This window comes from Tetranychus urticae, chromosome 2, assembly GCF_039701765.1.
Source record: "Tetranychus urticae isolate SD_2017Ah chromosome 2, NJAU_TeUrti_SD_1.0, whole genome shotgun sequence".
Classification (NCBI taxonomy): Eukaryota; Metazoa; Arthropoda; class Arachnida; order Trombidiformes; family Tetranychidae; genus Tetranychus; species Tetranychus urticae.
The window spans coordinates 3223853-3239316 of NC_142959.1; the positions used below are offsets into that span (position 1 = coordinate 3223853).

Genomic DNA, 15464 nt, shown 5'->3' on the forward strand with positions numbered 1-15464 from the left:
AGAATCAATAAGTAATACAATTAGGAACTAACAAAATGATTTGATTATAAATGGATACAAGAAACCGAGCAGCAATGGATAGCATCTTTTAAATGTCTTAAATCATATCGATATTTTTTTCAGTTTATCGATGATATTTTTTGTAAAAATATCGATATACGTATATCATCGATTTCGATAATATCGCCCAACTCTATAAAAAACAGCTTAAATTTTAAAGATGACCAAATTTCATTTAAATAATTTCAAATGATGACTATGATGACCTTTGTGTTGTGATTTTATTTACTTTCATCTAGTCTAAACGTTTTTCTAATTCCATTCATCAAATTAATCGTCAAAGAGTAAGGAAGAACCTTACTCTTGGTTTCTATCCAACATCAATTTTATGAGTGTTCATCTTTAAATTACTCTATTCTCATTTGTATTTCTTTTTAACCATCTTTAGTGATCTTATATTTTCAAATTTTCTTCTCGTATCTTTGTGTACATATAACCTCAACCTTGTTTTGGTGTATTTTAAATGCTATCTTCTTTAATTGTCTGGGGTTTATCTTAATCTTCATTCGCTTTCGTTTGAATTTGATTGTGATAGAGTTGTTTCATTAATGTGAATGAATTTTCTTTGAGCTATGAATTGTTCAGCATCTGCTGGCCAAGACTCTGTTTCAGGTGCAACCTTATTGAATCCCTCAACCACCGGAAAAGAAGAAACAGTTAAATGTCAATTTGTGACTCGTGAGGGAACTTATAAGCTATTTAAAGGTGATAATTGTAGAACCACTGTTGTTGGTTATACGCCGCAAACCAATACACCGGTTAAGTGTTCATTCAGTGGTGATTTAATTTGTTTCAATGCAGCCAAAGAGCTGTATGTTTGTAACTACAAAGGCATTAAAAATGCAACCGACCTCAATAATCCAATTGACAAAAGAAGTTATAAAGGACTATACCCAACATGTCATGATTTCAATGTATTTGCTGACAATGTACATTTACTGGTTGGTCTATCTGCTGGCCAGATTCAATTAATGGATCCAATCAAAAAAGAATTCTGTAAATTGTATAATGAGGAGAGAGTTATAGATAAGACAAAAGTGACTTGTATCAAATGGGTTCCTGGTTCTATGAATCTTTTCTTGGTATCACATAGCAGCGGACAATTATATGTTTATAAAGAGGATCTTCCTTGCGGATCAACAACACCACATTACCAGTTGTTTAAACAAGGGCAAGGTTTTGCCATCTACACTTGTAAGACGAAAAGCACTCGTAACCCTTTGTACCGCTGGGTTATCGGCGAGGGCTCAATCAACGAAATAGCATTTTCACCTTGCTCCAAATATCTTGCAACAGTTAGTCAGGATGGGTTTTCTGCGTGTTTTCAACTATGATACTATGGAACTTGTTGGACGAGTAAGAAGCTACTTTGGAGGTTTGTTATGTATTTGTTGGAGTCCAGATAGTAAATTTGTTGTTGTTGGCGGTGAAGATGATCTTGTTACAGTGTGGTCTTTACAAGAGAAAAGGGTGATTGCTCGAGGCCAGGGTCACAAATCTTGGGTTAATGTTGTCGCCTTTGATCCTTATACTACAACGGTTAGAGATGCTGTTGATAGTGCTAACGAAGCATTTGGTGAAGAAAGTGAAACACCAGCTACTAGATCGGAAAATATTAGCCATTCCTTGAATGATTCAAATCATTTACAGCATCACTCATCAACTAGCTCATCATCAACTATTCCATCATTGAATAGAAATCACTGTGGTTCTCCATCCATAGAGTTCAACAATCATTCGACTCACCTAACGTGTAATACTGTTAATAAATCACCAATCATCAACAGCAGTCGTAACTCACCTTCGTCAATTATCACTTCTTACCGATTTGGAATTGTTGGTCAAGACACTCAACTCTGTCTTTGGGAATTAACGGAAGACATTATTAAACAACCTGTTGGTCGATCGCGAACAAGTATTTTACTTCATAGTCCAACAAATGGGTCGCAACATCCTCTCAATTCTTCATCGAGTCATGTATCTAGTTCGGCACAGCAATCCGCTTATTGTTCCAATTTAACTTCTACCGATAAATGTCACAATACATTGTTACCATCCCAGACAGGAAACTGTTTACCCAATAATTGCAATTATTTGGATCCTGATGTTTACACTGATCATACAACTAACACAATATCTTCATCAACATCTTCTACTGGTAATAATAGTTTTACCAATAAACATGGTCAAACAAGGAAGGAACACAAAAAGAATTTTAGTCTCGCCTCGCGTAATAGTGATAAAAACAGTTTAAATAAAGCTAGTCATAGTAAACTGAACGACGATCCAATAAAACTTCTAGGAACCTCTATATGTCCTAGATTGGATGAAGTACCTCTTTTGGAACCTTTAATTTGCAAAAAGATTGCTCATGAAAGATTAACCGCTCTTGTATTTAAAGAAGATTTTTTTGTTACTGCTTGTCAAGAGGGTTATATATTTACCTGGGTTAGACCAAATAAATGGGAGAATATGCAAATTGCTCCCAGCCCTATTCCCAGTATAGATGAAGAAGCCGCATTGGTGGATGACAATGAATCAACTGTGGTGTGAAACTAAAGTATTGAAACAAACTCAACTTAATCGATTGCTATTCATCAGTTCTATTGGCGAGTTCACTGTTACCATCGAAAATATTATTAAGTGTTCATCAAAACCAATATCATGGCCGCTCATTTATTAATAAGAGCGATTTATGACTATCAAGCTTCTGATCTTAAAGTGTTACATTGTAAAGCTGGTAATCGATTCATCATAATCAAACAAACTGAACCTCGAGGTGATTGGCTGTATGTAGTTAACTGTCAAGGTAAACTTGGCTATATTCCAGCTAATTACACTGAACCAGACTCATTGGAGGACTCTAAACTTTTGGAGCTGATTGATACCATTATTTCGGTTCTGGATGCTGACCATAATGATCCAAAAATTATTACTATACGCCAAATCAACCATGCTCAAGTTAAATTAACTCAACTTCGATGTGAAGTGCTTAGCCAACTACAAAGCAAACCAGGAGCTGTTTCATCGAAAAAAATCACCACTAATCAGCCTAGTGATGCAAATTTTATTGAAGTGGTAAATACTAATGATCCTGATCCAAATTTGTATAAACTCGGAGAGAACGACAGTTCTGGTAATGTCCAGGAACATATTCTGGGCTATAATTGTGATTCAATTAATGTACAAAAACCAGTCATTAGCACATCTGAAGCTGGAATCCAAGTCGATTTGATTGAACAAACAACCAATGATCCAACAATTTTAGTTCAAGGTGAAACTACTCTTGATGAAATGGCAACAATTGAAATTGATGATTCTTTGGCAGCTGATCTTATTGAAAGAGTCAGAGTTTCTACAGAATTAAGTCATGGAATGTGTAAATTGACTATCGAGACTGTGATAAATTACTTACGAGAAAAAATGCCTATGATTGAGAAAACTATGACAAAGCTGATTGATAAATTGGAGGCTGTTGACCAATGTCCATCACCCTTAGTTATGAAAAACTCATCTGATTTAATAAAATTGAGAGAGTTATTCCATAAACTATGGATCTGTAAAGCAGATGAACAACAAAGAGGTTGGCCTATTCATGATGATGAAGAGATGGAATCAAGCTTGATTGAGATGGTTAAATTATTGGCCAATGCTAATCCAACTATCAGTCGAGAAGCAATGTTCTCGAACAATTGTGATAATGTTTACATGGTCATTAGCTATTTTCATGAGGAGACGAAAAAATCTTTAAAAATGCAACTTTACTCTGTTCTTATGGAAATAATTCGTCTAAATGATAATATGATTGAAGATAATTTCTTATCGACTGTTTTACCGGCTTCCTTGGCCAATGAAATGATAAATCATCGTGACGATATTGAAAGATGGTCTAAAGCGTCGATATTATTTACCTACGTTTTTGGATCTGGACAAAAACCTCCTATTAATTTGTATGAACATGTTAACGAAAAATATGTCAACAGTCAATTGGATTTAATTGAAGGTGAAGATATTGAAGGAAACAAGTTGGAACATAAAATACCATTAGAAATGTGTATTCCTCCAATTTTGGCATTCAATCTACATTTCGATTTAAATGAGAGTAATCTGGTCCTGAAAGCTATCAGAATGAGGTCTAATGTCAAATGTTTGATGGAAAATCTAGTCTCTTACTTGAACTGGGAAGAAGATCCAACTCTTTTAATCAATTATTTTGGTAAACCTATGAAAACCTGTGATCGACCCAATGCTGTTCATAAATTGTTAACCGAGGTTTTTGAAGATCCTGAACTTGCGAATCTCTTTTATTACAACGACGTCAGAGTTATGATCGATATATTAATCTCACATCTCAATAATATTCAAGACGAAGATGAAAATCGTTTCTCTTACCTCAAATTACTCTATAATATAATCAAAAATACTAATTACAAAGAGGAGCCACATAAACTTATCGAAGTCAACCAATGTATAGATGCAATCTATTCCCATGAGTCAAGTCCTGATAATGAAAAACGAATGGTCAGGATGATCAAAGAATTGTTAGAATGGTCTGGTGCCTTTGGGTCCATGGAAGTGTTTAATTTAGTTTACTTGATAGCCCACCTGATATTTAATTGAAAAATAAATTCAATTGTATCAATAAACTATGATTTCAAGAATAAGAATCCGAAGTAAATTTTTAAAGGGAAGATTTCGATTTAAGAAAGCCGCACAAATAAAATAACTTGATAGGACATCTACTTTCATTTTTTCAATGGTTTTTCTTCGATTTAAACAGTTTTAAAAATAAATTTAATGAACTGTTCATTATAATAAAAGCTAATAAACTGAAATAAATTATAATAGCTTATTTTATTCAAGCATACAAATCAACACTCAGTTTTTTTGTCAGCGACTTGCCCTCAAGATATGATTGTAACATTGATTATCAGAGAACAGCAGCCATAGATCGTACTTTCAGCAAATTGATAAATAAAGAATCAATAAGTAATTCAATTAGCAACTAAATTTGTGAGACAAAATGATTTGACTCTAAATTGATACAAGATATCGAGAATGTAAACTAATTTTTATTGCATTCATAGATGGCTCCATTGATCTAAACCGCGAAACTTATCATTTACAAATCAGCTGATAAAAAACAGCTTAAATTTTAAAGATGACCAAATTTCATTTAAATAATTTCAAATGATGACTATGATGACCTTTGTGTTATGATTTTATTTACTTTCATCTAGTCTAAACGTTTTTCTATTTCCATTCATCAAATTAATCGTCAAAGAGTAAGGAAGAACCTTACTCTTGGTTTCTATCCAACATCAATTTTATGAGTGTTCATCTTTAAACTACTCTGTTCTCATTTGTATTTCTTTTTAACCATCTTTAGTGATCTTATATTTTCAAATTTTCTTCTCGTATCTCAAACACGATGAATTTTCAACATTATATCTATTTGGTCAGTGAACATATCAACAATAAACGTGGTGTTCCCTTGTCTCGCCTATTAACCTATCAAGACACCGATCATGCTACCAATGAAGCAATTATGAACGAGGTGAATCAAAATTATGTCAACAACCATGTTCATCCAAATTGGTCACAAATTATTTTTGGTCATATCCATTGTTGTTTTCTTCTGGCTAATGGGGACTATATTTATGCTTATAAAGAACAGGCTAACTGCGTCGGTATGTTAAGTAAAGCATTGGCCACCATGAAAGAAGAAAATTGGATGGTTCCAGTTATTTGTGTAATGGCTCGTGATTTAAGGTTATTAGCAATTGCTGCTGACATTCAAAATGGTCATAAAAATTCTGGAAAATCAAGAGATGGGCTTTACATTCCTAACGAGTATTTGGAAAAGGCAGCTGAGCCTCTGATGTCAATGTTTCGAGCTGTTGCCAATGATTGCAGAACTACTATGGAAAAGTCAAAAAGAATAGCCATGATGAATCTTGTTAATCAATTATTCAAGATTTACTTTCGTGTGAATAAACTGCATTTATGTAAGCCATTGATCCGAGCTTTGGATAATGCCAATATCATGACGTACTTCACCAAAGCCCAAAAAGTTACCTACTTTTATTATCTTGGCATGAAGCACATGTTCGATTCTGACTACAAAAATGCTGATAAAATGTTATCATTTTCATTTGCAAATTGTCATTCCAGTTCTCGCAAGAACAAAAGACTCGTCTTAATTTTTCTGATACCCGTAAAAATGCTTTTAGGTGTCATGCCAACACAAAAACTACTGGAGAAATACAACCTTATGCCATTCGCACCAGTAACCCAAGCTGTTAAAGAAGGTAACTTAAATGCTCTGGATAATGCTCTGGAAACATACTCTGACTTTTTCTGGAAATATGGCATTTATCTTATCTTAGATAAACTAAAGATTATTGCTTATAGGAATGTTTTCAAGAAAGTTTGCCTTATACTCAAAACTCATCAAGTCCCTATTGAATCCTTTCGACATGTTCTTCAATTTTTAAGAAATGAAAACGTTTCTATTGAAGAGGTTAATTGTATTTTGGCTAACCTTATTTATGAAGGTAAAATTAAGGGATATATTTCCCTGGCTCATCAAAAACTAGTAATTTCCAAGCAAAATCCTTTCCCGCCTTTAACTCAATTGTCATAAGAGAAATGATCAACTTTGCCGAGTAATAAAGAACCACAATTTTAAAAAACTACAGCTGCCAGTGATTTATTTTTATCTTCAATTATCAATTTATCACAAACATATTGGTGCTGGATTATTATCGAAGATAAGATTAAATGCTTGACAGATGTCAACAATCAAAAAAAATATTCGATACAATTAAAGGATATCTTCGTCTCTCAAATACTCTCCGATATCTGCTTGATGGAAACAAACTATTGTCATTGGATCGGCTCTTCTGCAATCACTGGTTGACTTGGCTGTTGTCCCGAAACCCTAAAAAGAAGAAAAAATTTGATCGGTAATGAGGATACTGACTATTATAAAAATGAAAAAATATGAGTACAAAATACACAAAATGTACTTACCAAAGGTACTTCAGACATTGAAAAAACTACAACTCCTTGATATTGAGGTGTGTTTTCTGTTATTCTGCCTAGTCCTGACTTTAAAACATGATTACCATAAAGGAATGATTGTTCAGCGGAAGGTTTTAGCCATACTTTGAACTAAAGATGGAGAGAAGAGAAATATATTGTCATAACTCAAGTAATTCGTTGGTTTACAAAAATAAACTTACCTTAGCATAAGGTGCCAAATAATCCAAAGCAGTTATTGTAAGACGAAATTTTTGACTCGATGTGAATTTACCAAAACAAGATCCGAAAGATATTAAATTTTCACGACTTATACTTGCAGCCTTTTTCATCAACTTTTCCGAACAATAATAAACTCTATTTTTATGTAATCGAAAACAATAGGTATCATCAGATCGGTTAATCAATAAACTAGTGTTTTCACCAATATACTTGACAAGTTTACCGAAAACTTGTTTCATCTCTTCGTCTGTTAAAGGTCTCATTTTTGAACAAACACTAAATTAAATGGTAATAATAAATAAATGAAAAAAAACACTGCGTGGAAATTTAAATCTGATTTTGATTCAGAAGCAAAGTGCAAGCACAAACCACATGGCACAAACATAAACATATCGATAATTTCGATATATCGAGATATTATTGGTGATAAAACCAATGTAATTTACCAATTCAAAAATACCAATGTAATTGTTCAATATAACCCAAAAATAGAAAAATTTCACAAACAAATTTGGTTCTTTTATTGAAAGAATGAAAATTAATCGATTTTAACGGTAAACAATGATTTAACAACAATTAGTTAACATAAAAATTGTCTTTAAAATCCTTTAGCCAAGGATATTAAACTTGGTCAGTTGTGGTCAGTTGCCATGACAGGATGCCAGTTGCCATTTATAACAATCCAAATTCTTCTTCTATTAACAGAAACGCTCTTCGATCATTTTTCAGTGACAGTGTTAATAGTGACATGGAGTTAAATGAAGGACAAAGGAAACATTTAGAAGATGAAGTTGCCCAGGAAAAGGACAGATATCTTCGAATGGATGTACAGTCGAAACGAAAATTTTATTCATGTGGCAATAAATATGTAGATCTTTCCAGTATCACATCCTGGACATTATATGCTCTTGCTAACCATATTGCTGGGGAATCGAATGGTCCATGGCAATACAACGAAACTATCAACAATAAGTATGTAATCATTAACAAATTTATCAATTTTTAGACTCTGAGCTAGCAGCAAGTCGCATCCTTGACCTGTGTTCTAATGTTTACTTGAGTTTATGCTTTCTATCTTCAGAGTTTCCTTATTCATCGGAGATATTACAAATCTTGAAATCGACTGTATTGTTAATGCTGCCAATAAAAAGTTAGCTGGTGGAGGTGGTGTTGATGGGGCTATCCACAAAGCAGCTGGTATGGAATCATTAAAAAAAGCTTGTAAATTACTTGGTGGCTGTGAAACTGGTGATGCTAAAATCACTGGAGGATACAAATTGCCAGCTAGATGTAAGATATCAGCGCTAAGTGATTGTGTTTTTTATCGAATCTTTGAATCTAAAAATTTGATATTTATCTACATAATCACAGCTGTGTCTATTGAGTCTATTTTAATTTATTGAATACGATCTATCTCGTTTTTATTAACAGATATAATTCATACTGTTGGACCGGTTGGTGAAAAGCCCGACTTACTGAAGAGTTGTTATACTAAATGTTTAGACCTAATGAAAAGTCACAACTTAAAAAGCATTGCGTTTCCCTGTATTTCAACCGGAGTTTACCGCTATCCAAATGAGCACGCAGCTCAAGTTGCTTGTAGTTCGGTTAGAGAATGGCTTGATCGGGAACCTGAATATGTTAAAACAATAGACCGAGTCATCTTCTGTCTATTTATGGAGGTTGATATCAAAGCTTATAAAAATACGATGGCCACTTACTTTCCAACATGCGATAAAATTTCAAATAACTAATGAAAACTTGTGTTGCCTAAATGCCGCTGTTCCTAAAATAAATCAATTGTAAATCACCTTTCCTCTCTTGATAATGCATCAGTAAATTTAAATTTTTATAAAAACAAAATTGTCAAAAACAATTTAATGTTCACAATTAGCCGAGGCTCTGTGAGGAGGAAAAACGTGTTTAATCAGATCAAAGTTGAATGCGAATTTAACAGATATGTTACTGGTGAAATTATTCTTTGATCACGAGTTTCAAATTAATGTATTCAACTGACGTGTTGAATTTAAACATACATAATAAATTATAGTTCAACTAACTTAGTTAAAATAGAATAAATTACAATTTTGTTTGATTGAAGGTTCCTTTTTTTGTATCTGCCCTTGGTAGCGTTAAAAGTGATCTTGTAGACAAAGAACAACTTGAATCGTTCTTTGCATGAAATAATGGTCCACTTTAAAATCTAAGGATTTTCTCTCTCATTAAGGTAGTGAGAAATAAACAGGAAGAATTCACAATTGAAATTCATAAAATAATTATGATCTATTTTCTTTGGTTCACTTGGCTTGGAGGTTTTTGTGTTTTATAAGATAAATTTTCTTTTGATCAAATTGATTGCCAGTAGAGTTTCCTTAATTGAATTTAGTTATGAATCTTTCAATCCATTGACCATCAATGGATTCAGCTTGTTCATATTAGATCAATGTCTGTTCAGGTAATTGAATCAAGACATGGACAAAATCATTTTCAAACAAATTTCATCATGAACAAGTTGATAAGTGATTGAAAGAGTTTAGAATCTCTTCGATTCTTTCCTTAAGAACGGTTAATTCCATTGTCTTCTTTTCAAGTAGATTCACAAGCCTTTTGATCTCCTTTCGCAACTCTATTTGCTTTAATTGCACTTGATTAAAATCACTATGGAAACAAATAGAGAAAAGATTTAATATTAGAGAAAAAAAATTAATAATGAAATTGTTTCAATGAAGCTTTACTTACTTGGCTTCTGTGTTTTGTTGAAGTGTTAATAACTCACTGTGTACTTGCTCGACTCGATAAAGGAAAATCAAAGCAGATAAGAAAAGCATAACTAGAAGAGTTGTCGTCATTAAAAGTAAACGCGTCGTATCTGTTATTTGATTCCTGAAAAGAAAAACAATTATTAGTATCAAAATTATCATTGTTTGAAATTGATTAAAATCACCATAAGAGTTGTTGGCAAGGTTGGATAAAAGTGATTAGCCAATTTTTAGTTTTGATAATCAATCTTGATCCATATGATTTTTGTGGTTTGCTTTTCGCTTCATTGATTAAATTTTTACTCGAGTCTTGGAAGATTGCTGATGTATCACGGTTAGCCTCAGAATCTGATCCACTGGAATCGGTTTCTTGATGAGTTGATGACAGTATTTGTTGTATGGAGGGGATCTCAGAAGAGACTAATTTAATTGCTTCAGGAAGCGCAGGTTTTATCTTTGCAAAAATCAAAGATGATTGATTGTTATTTGTTAATGATTCTTCTGTCATTGATGCGGCTGATTCAGCTTCTTCTATGTCTTCTTCTCTTTCACCATTTTCGGGTTTCTCAATTAAAATGTCTGATTCACATTGAATAATCTTGTCTAGTTGCATGACCGGAGAAAAGTAGGGCAAAGAGACGACTTGAATCAACGTCGATTTCCATACTTCTTGCATTAGTCTGAAAGTCGATTCTCGGGATAAAAGCGATCCAAAGACATACTGAAAAAAAAGAAACAGAAATAATTTAGAAACAATTTTAGAAACAAAAATTTATCAAATTAAAATGCTGTTCTATTTATTACTGAATCTCATCACAAGCGAAGAGCAATCTCTGATCGAGTCATCAGAATTTAAATGTCTGATCCTAATAATGATATACATGTAAACTAAATATTGACCATCACATGCATTAAATATAGACTTTGAAAGCTATGAGGTAGTAAGCTTATTAATAATTGATTGTTATATGTGAGCAAAGGTAAATTAATTGGGAATTTACTAAAAATGACAGTCTTCTGACATTTTGATATTATTTAGCATATCAAGTATTTATAAATATGAGTATCTATTGAAACATAATCGCGTCACCTTGAAAGCTTCACATTCCTTCGAATAAATTCATTATTGAGTTTTCCTACAGAGGCGGTTGTTGATTTTGTGTAATTAAATAGTCAACGTTAACCAGTGAATTGCTGTGGTTTAGAAGTATAACTTCCAGGTTCGTTAAGTAAAATATCTCTTGTTTGTTTGTTTGCAAGCTTGTTTGGTTAACAAGATAACTCAGATCTCGATGCATTTGATTTTATGCAATTTTTATCATGCAAATGATTTTTTTATAACTAATGAAAGAAATTTCTGTTTCTAAAAATAATTTCGACCAACTTTGAAAAATTGGCCATTTTGCTCATGTTAGTCAATGGGATAATTTATCAACTTTGAATGGGAATATCCCGAGAATACATTGATAGAGATATTGATTGATATAAAAAATTGCATAAACCAAACGCATCGAGATCTAAAGCTAGAAATTTTAAAAGGTTAACCAAACTAAATTTGTACCTTTTCTCTATCAAATGGTGTTGATCTGAGATATTTTACTTAACGGGCTTGAAATGTTTCATTTTGACACTCCGTATACATGAAAGAAATACTCAGCTAAACTATGAGCTGATTATTGCTTAAATGACAACAAAAGGGAGAGAGGCAATGAGTGAAAAAGGAAACGAATCAAATGAATTCAGGATTGAATCTTAAATTAACCAGAATTAGAAGGCTATACATAACATTCTCATTGGATATGAAGCATGTAATTATGTCAATTAAATACAATAGCATGTTCACCATGATCTGTAATCAGCACCCAACCATTAATTGATAAAACTAACCCTCTTGATTGTGACCTGAACAACAAGGTTACAATGAGCTGAGGGTAAGCTACTCCGAATTGTTATCAAACACACATCAAGGAAAATCTTCAGACGGTGACAATTGCCACACTAAAGGATGCTTCTTGAAAGTACAAAATGTATTTATACGCAGTGTTGATCCAAGATAAGCATGATTTACACTTGACATGATTCTTTTTGTTGTTTAAAAGCTATTAGAAGTAAATGAGCCCAAACTGAAGTCAATACAATCAGTACAATCAGTTTACCTTGGTTTGATCTGTGCAGATACCCACTGCATTTGGGAATATTTTGGCAGTTTTTTCCTTGGTCACTGAGATCACATCACACATAGGAATCAATAACTAGAAAAGAAAAAAAAATTCATTAGATTAATTGGTACAAACTAAATCACTCATATGGTTAAGATCAATGGAAGCCAAAAAAGAGCTTATAACTTACTTGAGTTTTATAACCAAGAATATTAGAGTAGAATGCGAAATAGTTTTCACTTATATAAAGATAACCTTGTAACAATATATCCGCTACCAATGCACAAGAATACCCTAGAAAGCAAAAGCAAATTAATTAATATAAATGCAAGTATAAAATAGTAACATTATTTAGTAAGGAACGAGAAAAAAGCACAAATATAAATATGACTTACAATCGATAAGCTTTTCATGTTGATCGACGGCAGGGAACCTTCTGTGGAAGCGCCTTTGGTGACTACGACTATATTGTCGAAGTGGATGACCATCTGAGTTAACAATTGTAGGTGAAGATGAGATAGAATATATTTGAGAATTACTAACAGGAGATGAGATGGATGAAGATGGAGATGTAGAAGCTATTGTTGGTGTTAATGTTGATGAAGTTGTACTGGCCATTGATATTTGATTGGAAACCAATGAAGTATGTGATGATGAAAATGAGTCGTTTAATTTGGAAGATGATGATTTTTTTTGTTCAGATCCTTTGTTTGCTTTGAAAGATGTTTTCTCTTTACCTGGTCCATCTTTGTTGTTAAAATTAGCCAGTGAGGTAACCGATGGAACTGATGGAAATGAGTATGAGGAAGATAATCCATAACTTTTTGTAGATGCAGAGCCAATTCTCATTTTATCAAAAACATATTCTTCAGAATCAAAAATATCGACATCGGTTATCGATGAACTAGTGGTATTGGTGTTTACCATGGTAGATGTTGAGGCTACTACTGAAGTAGATGAGGCAGATGTTGTTGTCAATGAAAAAGATGAACTTGGCGGTGATGTTGTTGCAGTAGATGATGATGGAGATGAAATTTGATTTGTTGGCACCATGATGATACAATTGTTACCTTTTGTTTTCTTGTGTTGATCTCAAAAGGGTTTTTTGAAGCAATTTTTTAACATTAAGCCAGACATTAAGCTTTGAGTTGACCTCAAATGATGATGTCACACACAAAAAGGATCACATAGTAACTCTATACATGTAAGTACTTTCATTGTCTCAAGAGTAACATTAAAAGACAATTATTTGAACAATTAGTTTTTATACTGTTGATAAAGAAACATGATTATAAGTGAGAGAAAAAAAACAATCAAACAAACTCCTCTTTGAATGCACCCATAACTAAGGATAAGAGTTTCCAATGAATCAGGCTGACTCAGAATGTACTTGCAAATACAGCTGATGTAATGAGCAGTGAAACCAAGGGTCCGGGATAAAAGACAAAAAGGCAAAACGAAGGCAAAAGAGGGCAAAAGTGGGCAAAAGAAGGCAAAAGAAGACAAAAATATAAAATAAAGTCACTTTTTAGTTAAGTAATGAATAATATCGTATTTGTATTATAATCACAATAAGGATAAATTAATGAAATTATTGAATATTAAACTTGAGGCTCTGTTTGGTGTCAGCCACTGAAATCAGCTGGAAGCTCAATGGTAGTGATGTTGGTTAGGTTTATAGCAAATATTCAATAAAATCAGTTGTTATTATAATCAAATATAAATCACTTTTTCATCAAACTCTAAATATTTTTTATGTTAGACTACCTAAGACGCTTTATTACGAGAGTTTAGCCATCTTTTGCCCTCTTTTGCCCTTTTTTGCCTTTTTGCCCAGTTTTTGCTCTTTTTGTCTTTTATCCCGGACCGAAACCAAGTGAGATGTAGTTATGAGAAGGGAAAAAAGTGAGTACTTTTATGAAAGCAAAAAGAGTCAAAGTAAAAAATCACATGAAGTTGAACGTTGAATGTAAAAGTTACCAAATTGATATTTTAAGTTGCATGTTTTAATTAAACATAAGACAAAAACTTTGGTTTTAAATTTGGATAGTAAACAAGGTATGGATGTTAATTGAATCAGTTGAGAGATCGTTTATGATAAACATTTTTCTGAAAATATGAAAGGAAAGAATTTTTTGTACAACTTTTAAGCCAGAATTTAATTATGCATCAGATGATTTAACAACCTTCGGTGTTTTACTTGGTGAACTAGTGACATGGGTCAATCCTTTGGATGCATTAACACGTCTTTTCATTCCTTGTTTCATATTACTTATAGCTTTCTTTTTTAAATTTTCCGATAAGCTATTGAGTTCTTCACTGAATGTCCTGATGGTTCTCTTTAGTGTTTCGATATCTTCCTCGTCCCATTTATCTCTGTTGAGTAGAAAGAAAAATATCACATCAAGATTAGTTTTGGATTTCCTTTATTAAAGTAAATAGTTGATAGAGCTTCGATAAAATATCGAACTGATGCTTAGGTAAGAGCTTATACACTTTGTTAGCTAACAAAATTTATCAGTAGACAGCTTATCAAACCAAGGTATGTTAACATATGGGTTAATGCAGCAATTGTGAGAGTAAAAACAATGAATATATAGACAGAGAGGCAAAGGAGAAATAAATTAATTGAAGGAAAATAAACACTTACACAGAAAGATCTTCCTCTTGTTTATCAAATGAACTAGTTAACTCGCCCAATTTGATGAACGCTTGTCCAGCAAACTTGAATATTTCCGCAACTTTATCTCCTGCTGTTAATGACATTTTTGTACACAATAAATTACAATTATAATGATAAATAAAACCAAAGAATGGAATACCAAAAATTACGAGAAAAATCAAAGCTAAGATTTTAAAAGTAGCATCTACAAAGCAAAACCAATCACATTGAAGCAACACTTGCAAGCAGCCAGTCAACATTGGAGGCGCTCCATTCAAATTTTAATGCAGACAAATAAAAACTAAATTTTCTTACAAAATTAATCATTAAACACTCAGAAAAAATTGAAACAATGAACATAAAAAGAATGGATCAGTTCAAGTTGTGAATGGAATGACCCACAGAATTGGAAAGAAACAAAATAACCAATGTTTTCATCAATGTACGTTTCAAAATTAACAAAAGCAACATCAATAAATAGCTTCCAAGTCCCTTGAATGTTTCAAATTATCTGTGAAAATGGTTTCATACAAAAGATACAAATAAAGATACAAATAA

At 32.7% G+C, this 15464-nt stretch overlaps 7 protein-coding genes across 10 annotated transcripts; 4 read left to right on the plus strand and 3 right to left on the minus strand.

Moving 5' to 3' along the window:
• Nucleotides 1–247: 247 nt before the first annotated feature.
• Nucleotides 248–4796, plus strand: LOC149093706 (NCK-interacting protein with SH3 domain-like). The gene has a single exon (XM_089267310.1). The coding sequence runs from the start codon at nucleotides 2725–2727 to the stop codon at nucleotides 4678–4680; it is 1956 nt and encodes a 651-aa protein (XP_089123436.1). The 5' UTR covers nucleotides 248–2724; the 3' UTR covers nucleotides 4681–4796.
• LOC107370179 (WD repeat-containing protein 20-like) lies at nucleotides 633–2613 on the plus strand. The gene is given in 2 exon segments (XM_089267309.1): nucleotides 633–1367; nucleotides 1369–2613. Coding segments are annotated over 2 exon segments (1980 nt in total).
• Nucleotides 4797–5491: 695 nt separating the features above from the next.
• On the plus strand, nucleotides 5492–6758 carry PCID2 (PCI domain-containing protein 2). Its single transcript, XM_089267313.1, has one exon. It carries the CDS (start codon nucleotides 5492–5494, stop codon nucleotides 6704–6706), a length of 1215 nt encoding a protein of 404 aa, XP_089123439.1. The 3' UTR covers nucleotides 6707–6758.
• LOC107363455 (60S ribosome subunit biogenesis protein NIP7 homolog) lies at nucleotides 6746–7673 on the minus strand. Its single transcript, XM_015930682.2, has 3 exons — nucleotides 7308–7673; nucleotides 7096–7236; nucleotides 6746–7003 (listed from the first exon to the last, which is right to left on the minus strand). Exons 1-3 carry the CDS (start codon nucleotides 7587–7589, stop codon nucleotides 6887–6889), a joined length of 540 nt encoding a protein of 179 aa, XP_015786168.1. The 5' UTR covers nucleotides 7590–7673; the 3' UTR covers nucleotides 6746–6886.
• A 79-nt stretch (nucleotides 7674–7752) lies between these two features.
• On the plus strand, nucleotides 7753–9189 carry LOC107363435 (uncharacterized). 4 transcript variants are annotated; one of them, XM_015930660.3, is made up of 4 exons: nucleotides 7753–7966; nucleotides 8032–8298; nucleotides 8408–8616; nucleotides 8758–9189. In XM_015930660.3, the coding sequence occupies exons 2-4, from the start codon at nucleotides 8075–8077 to the stop codon at nucleotides 9078–9080; spliced, it is 756 nt and encodes a 251-aa protein (XP_015786146.1). In that variant the 5' UTR covers nucleotides 7753–7966; nucleotides 8032–8074; the 3' UTR covers nucleotides 9081–9189. The 4 variants fall into 4 exon arrangements, with proteins under 4 accessions (XP_015786146.1, XP_089123442.1, XP_015786145.1 ...); XM_089267316.1 differs by having other exon boundaries at nucleotides 7753–7956; XM_015930659.3 differs by having other exon boundaries at nucleotides 7753–7880.
• A 42-nt stretch (nucleotides 9190–9231) lies between these two features.
• Nucleotides 9232–13470, minus strand: LOC107363393 (uncharacterized). Its single transcript, XM_015930605.3, has 6 exons — nucleotides 12640–13470; nucleotides 12435–12538; nucleotides 12242–12337; nucleotides 10271–10806; nucleotides 10066–10209; nucleotides 9232–9984 (listed from the first exon to the last, which is right to left on the minus strand). The coding sequence occupies exons 1-6, from the start codon at nucleotides 13295–13297 to the stop codon at nucleotides 9828–9830; spliced, it is 1695 nt and encodes a 564-aa protein (XP_015786091.1). The 5' UTR covers nucleotides 13298–13470; the 3' UTR covers nucleotides 9232–9827.
• A 758-nt stretch (nucleotides 13471–14228) lies between these two features.
• Nucleotides 14229–15105, minus strand: LOC107363456 (BPTF-associated chromatin complex component 1). The gene is made up of 2 exons (XM_015930683.3): nucleotides 14895–15105; nucleotides 14229–14620 (listed from the first exon to the last, which is right to left on the minus strand). Exons 1-2 carry the CDS (start codon nucleotides 15008–15010, stop codon nucleotides 14407–14409), a joined length of 330 nt encoding a protein of 109 aa, XP_015786169.1. The 5' UTR covers nucleotides 15011–15105; the 3' UTR covers nucleotides 14229–14406.
• Nucleotides 15106–15464: the final 359 nt, after the last annotated feature.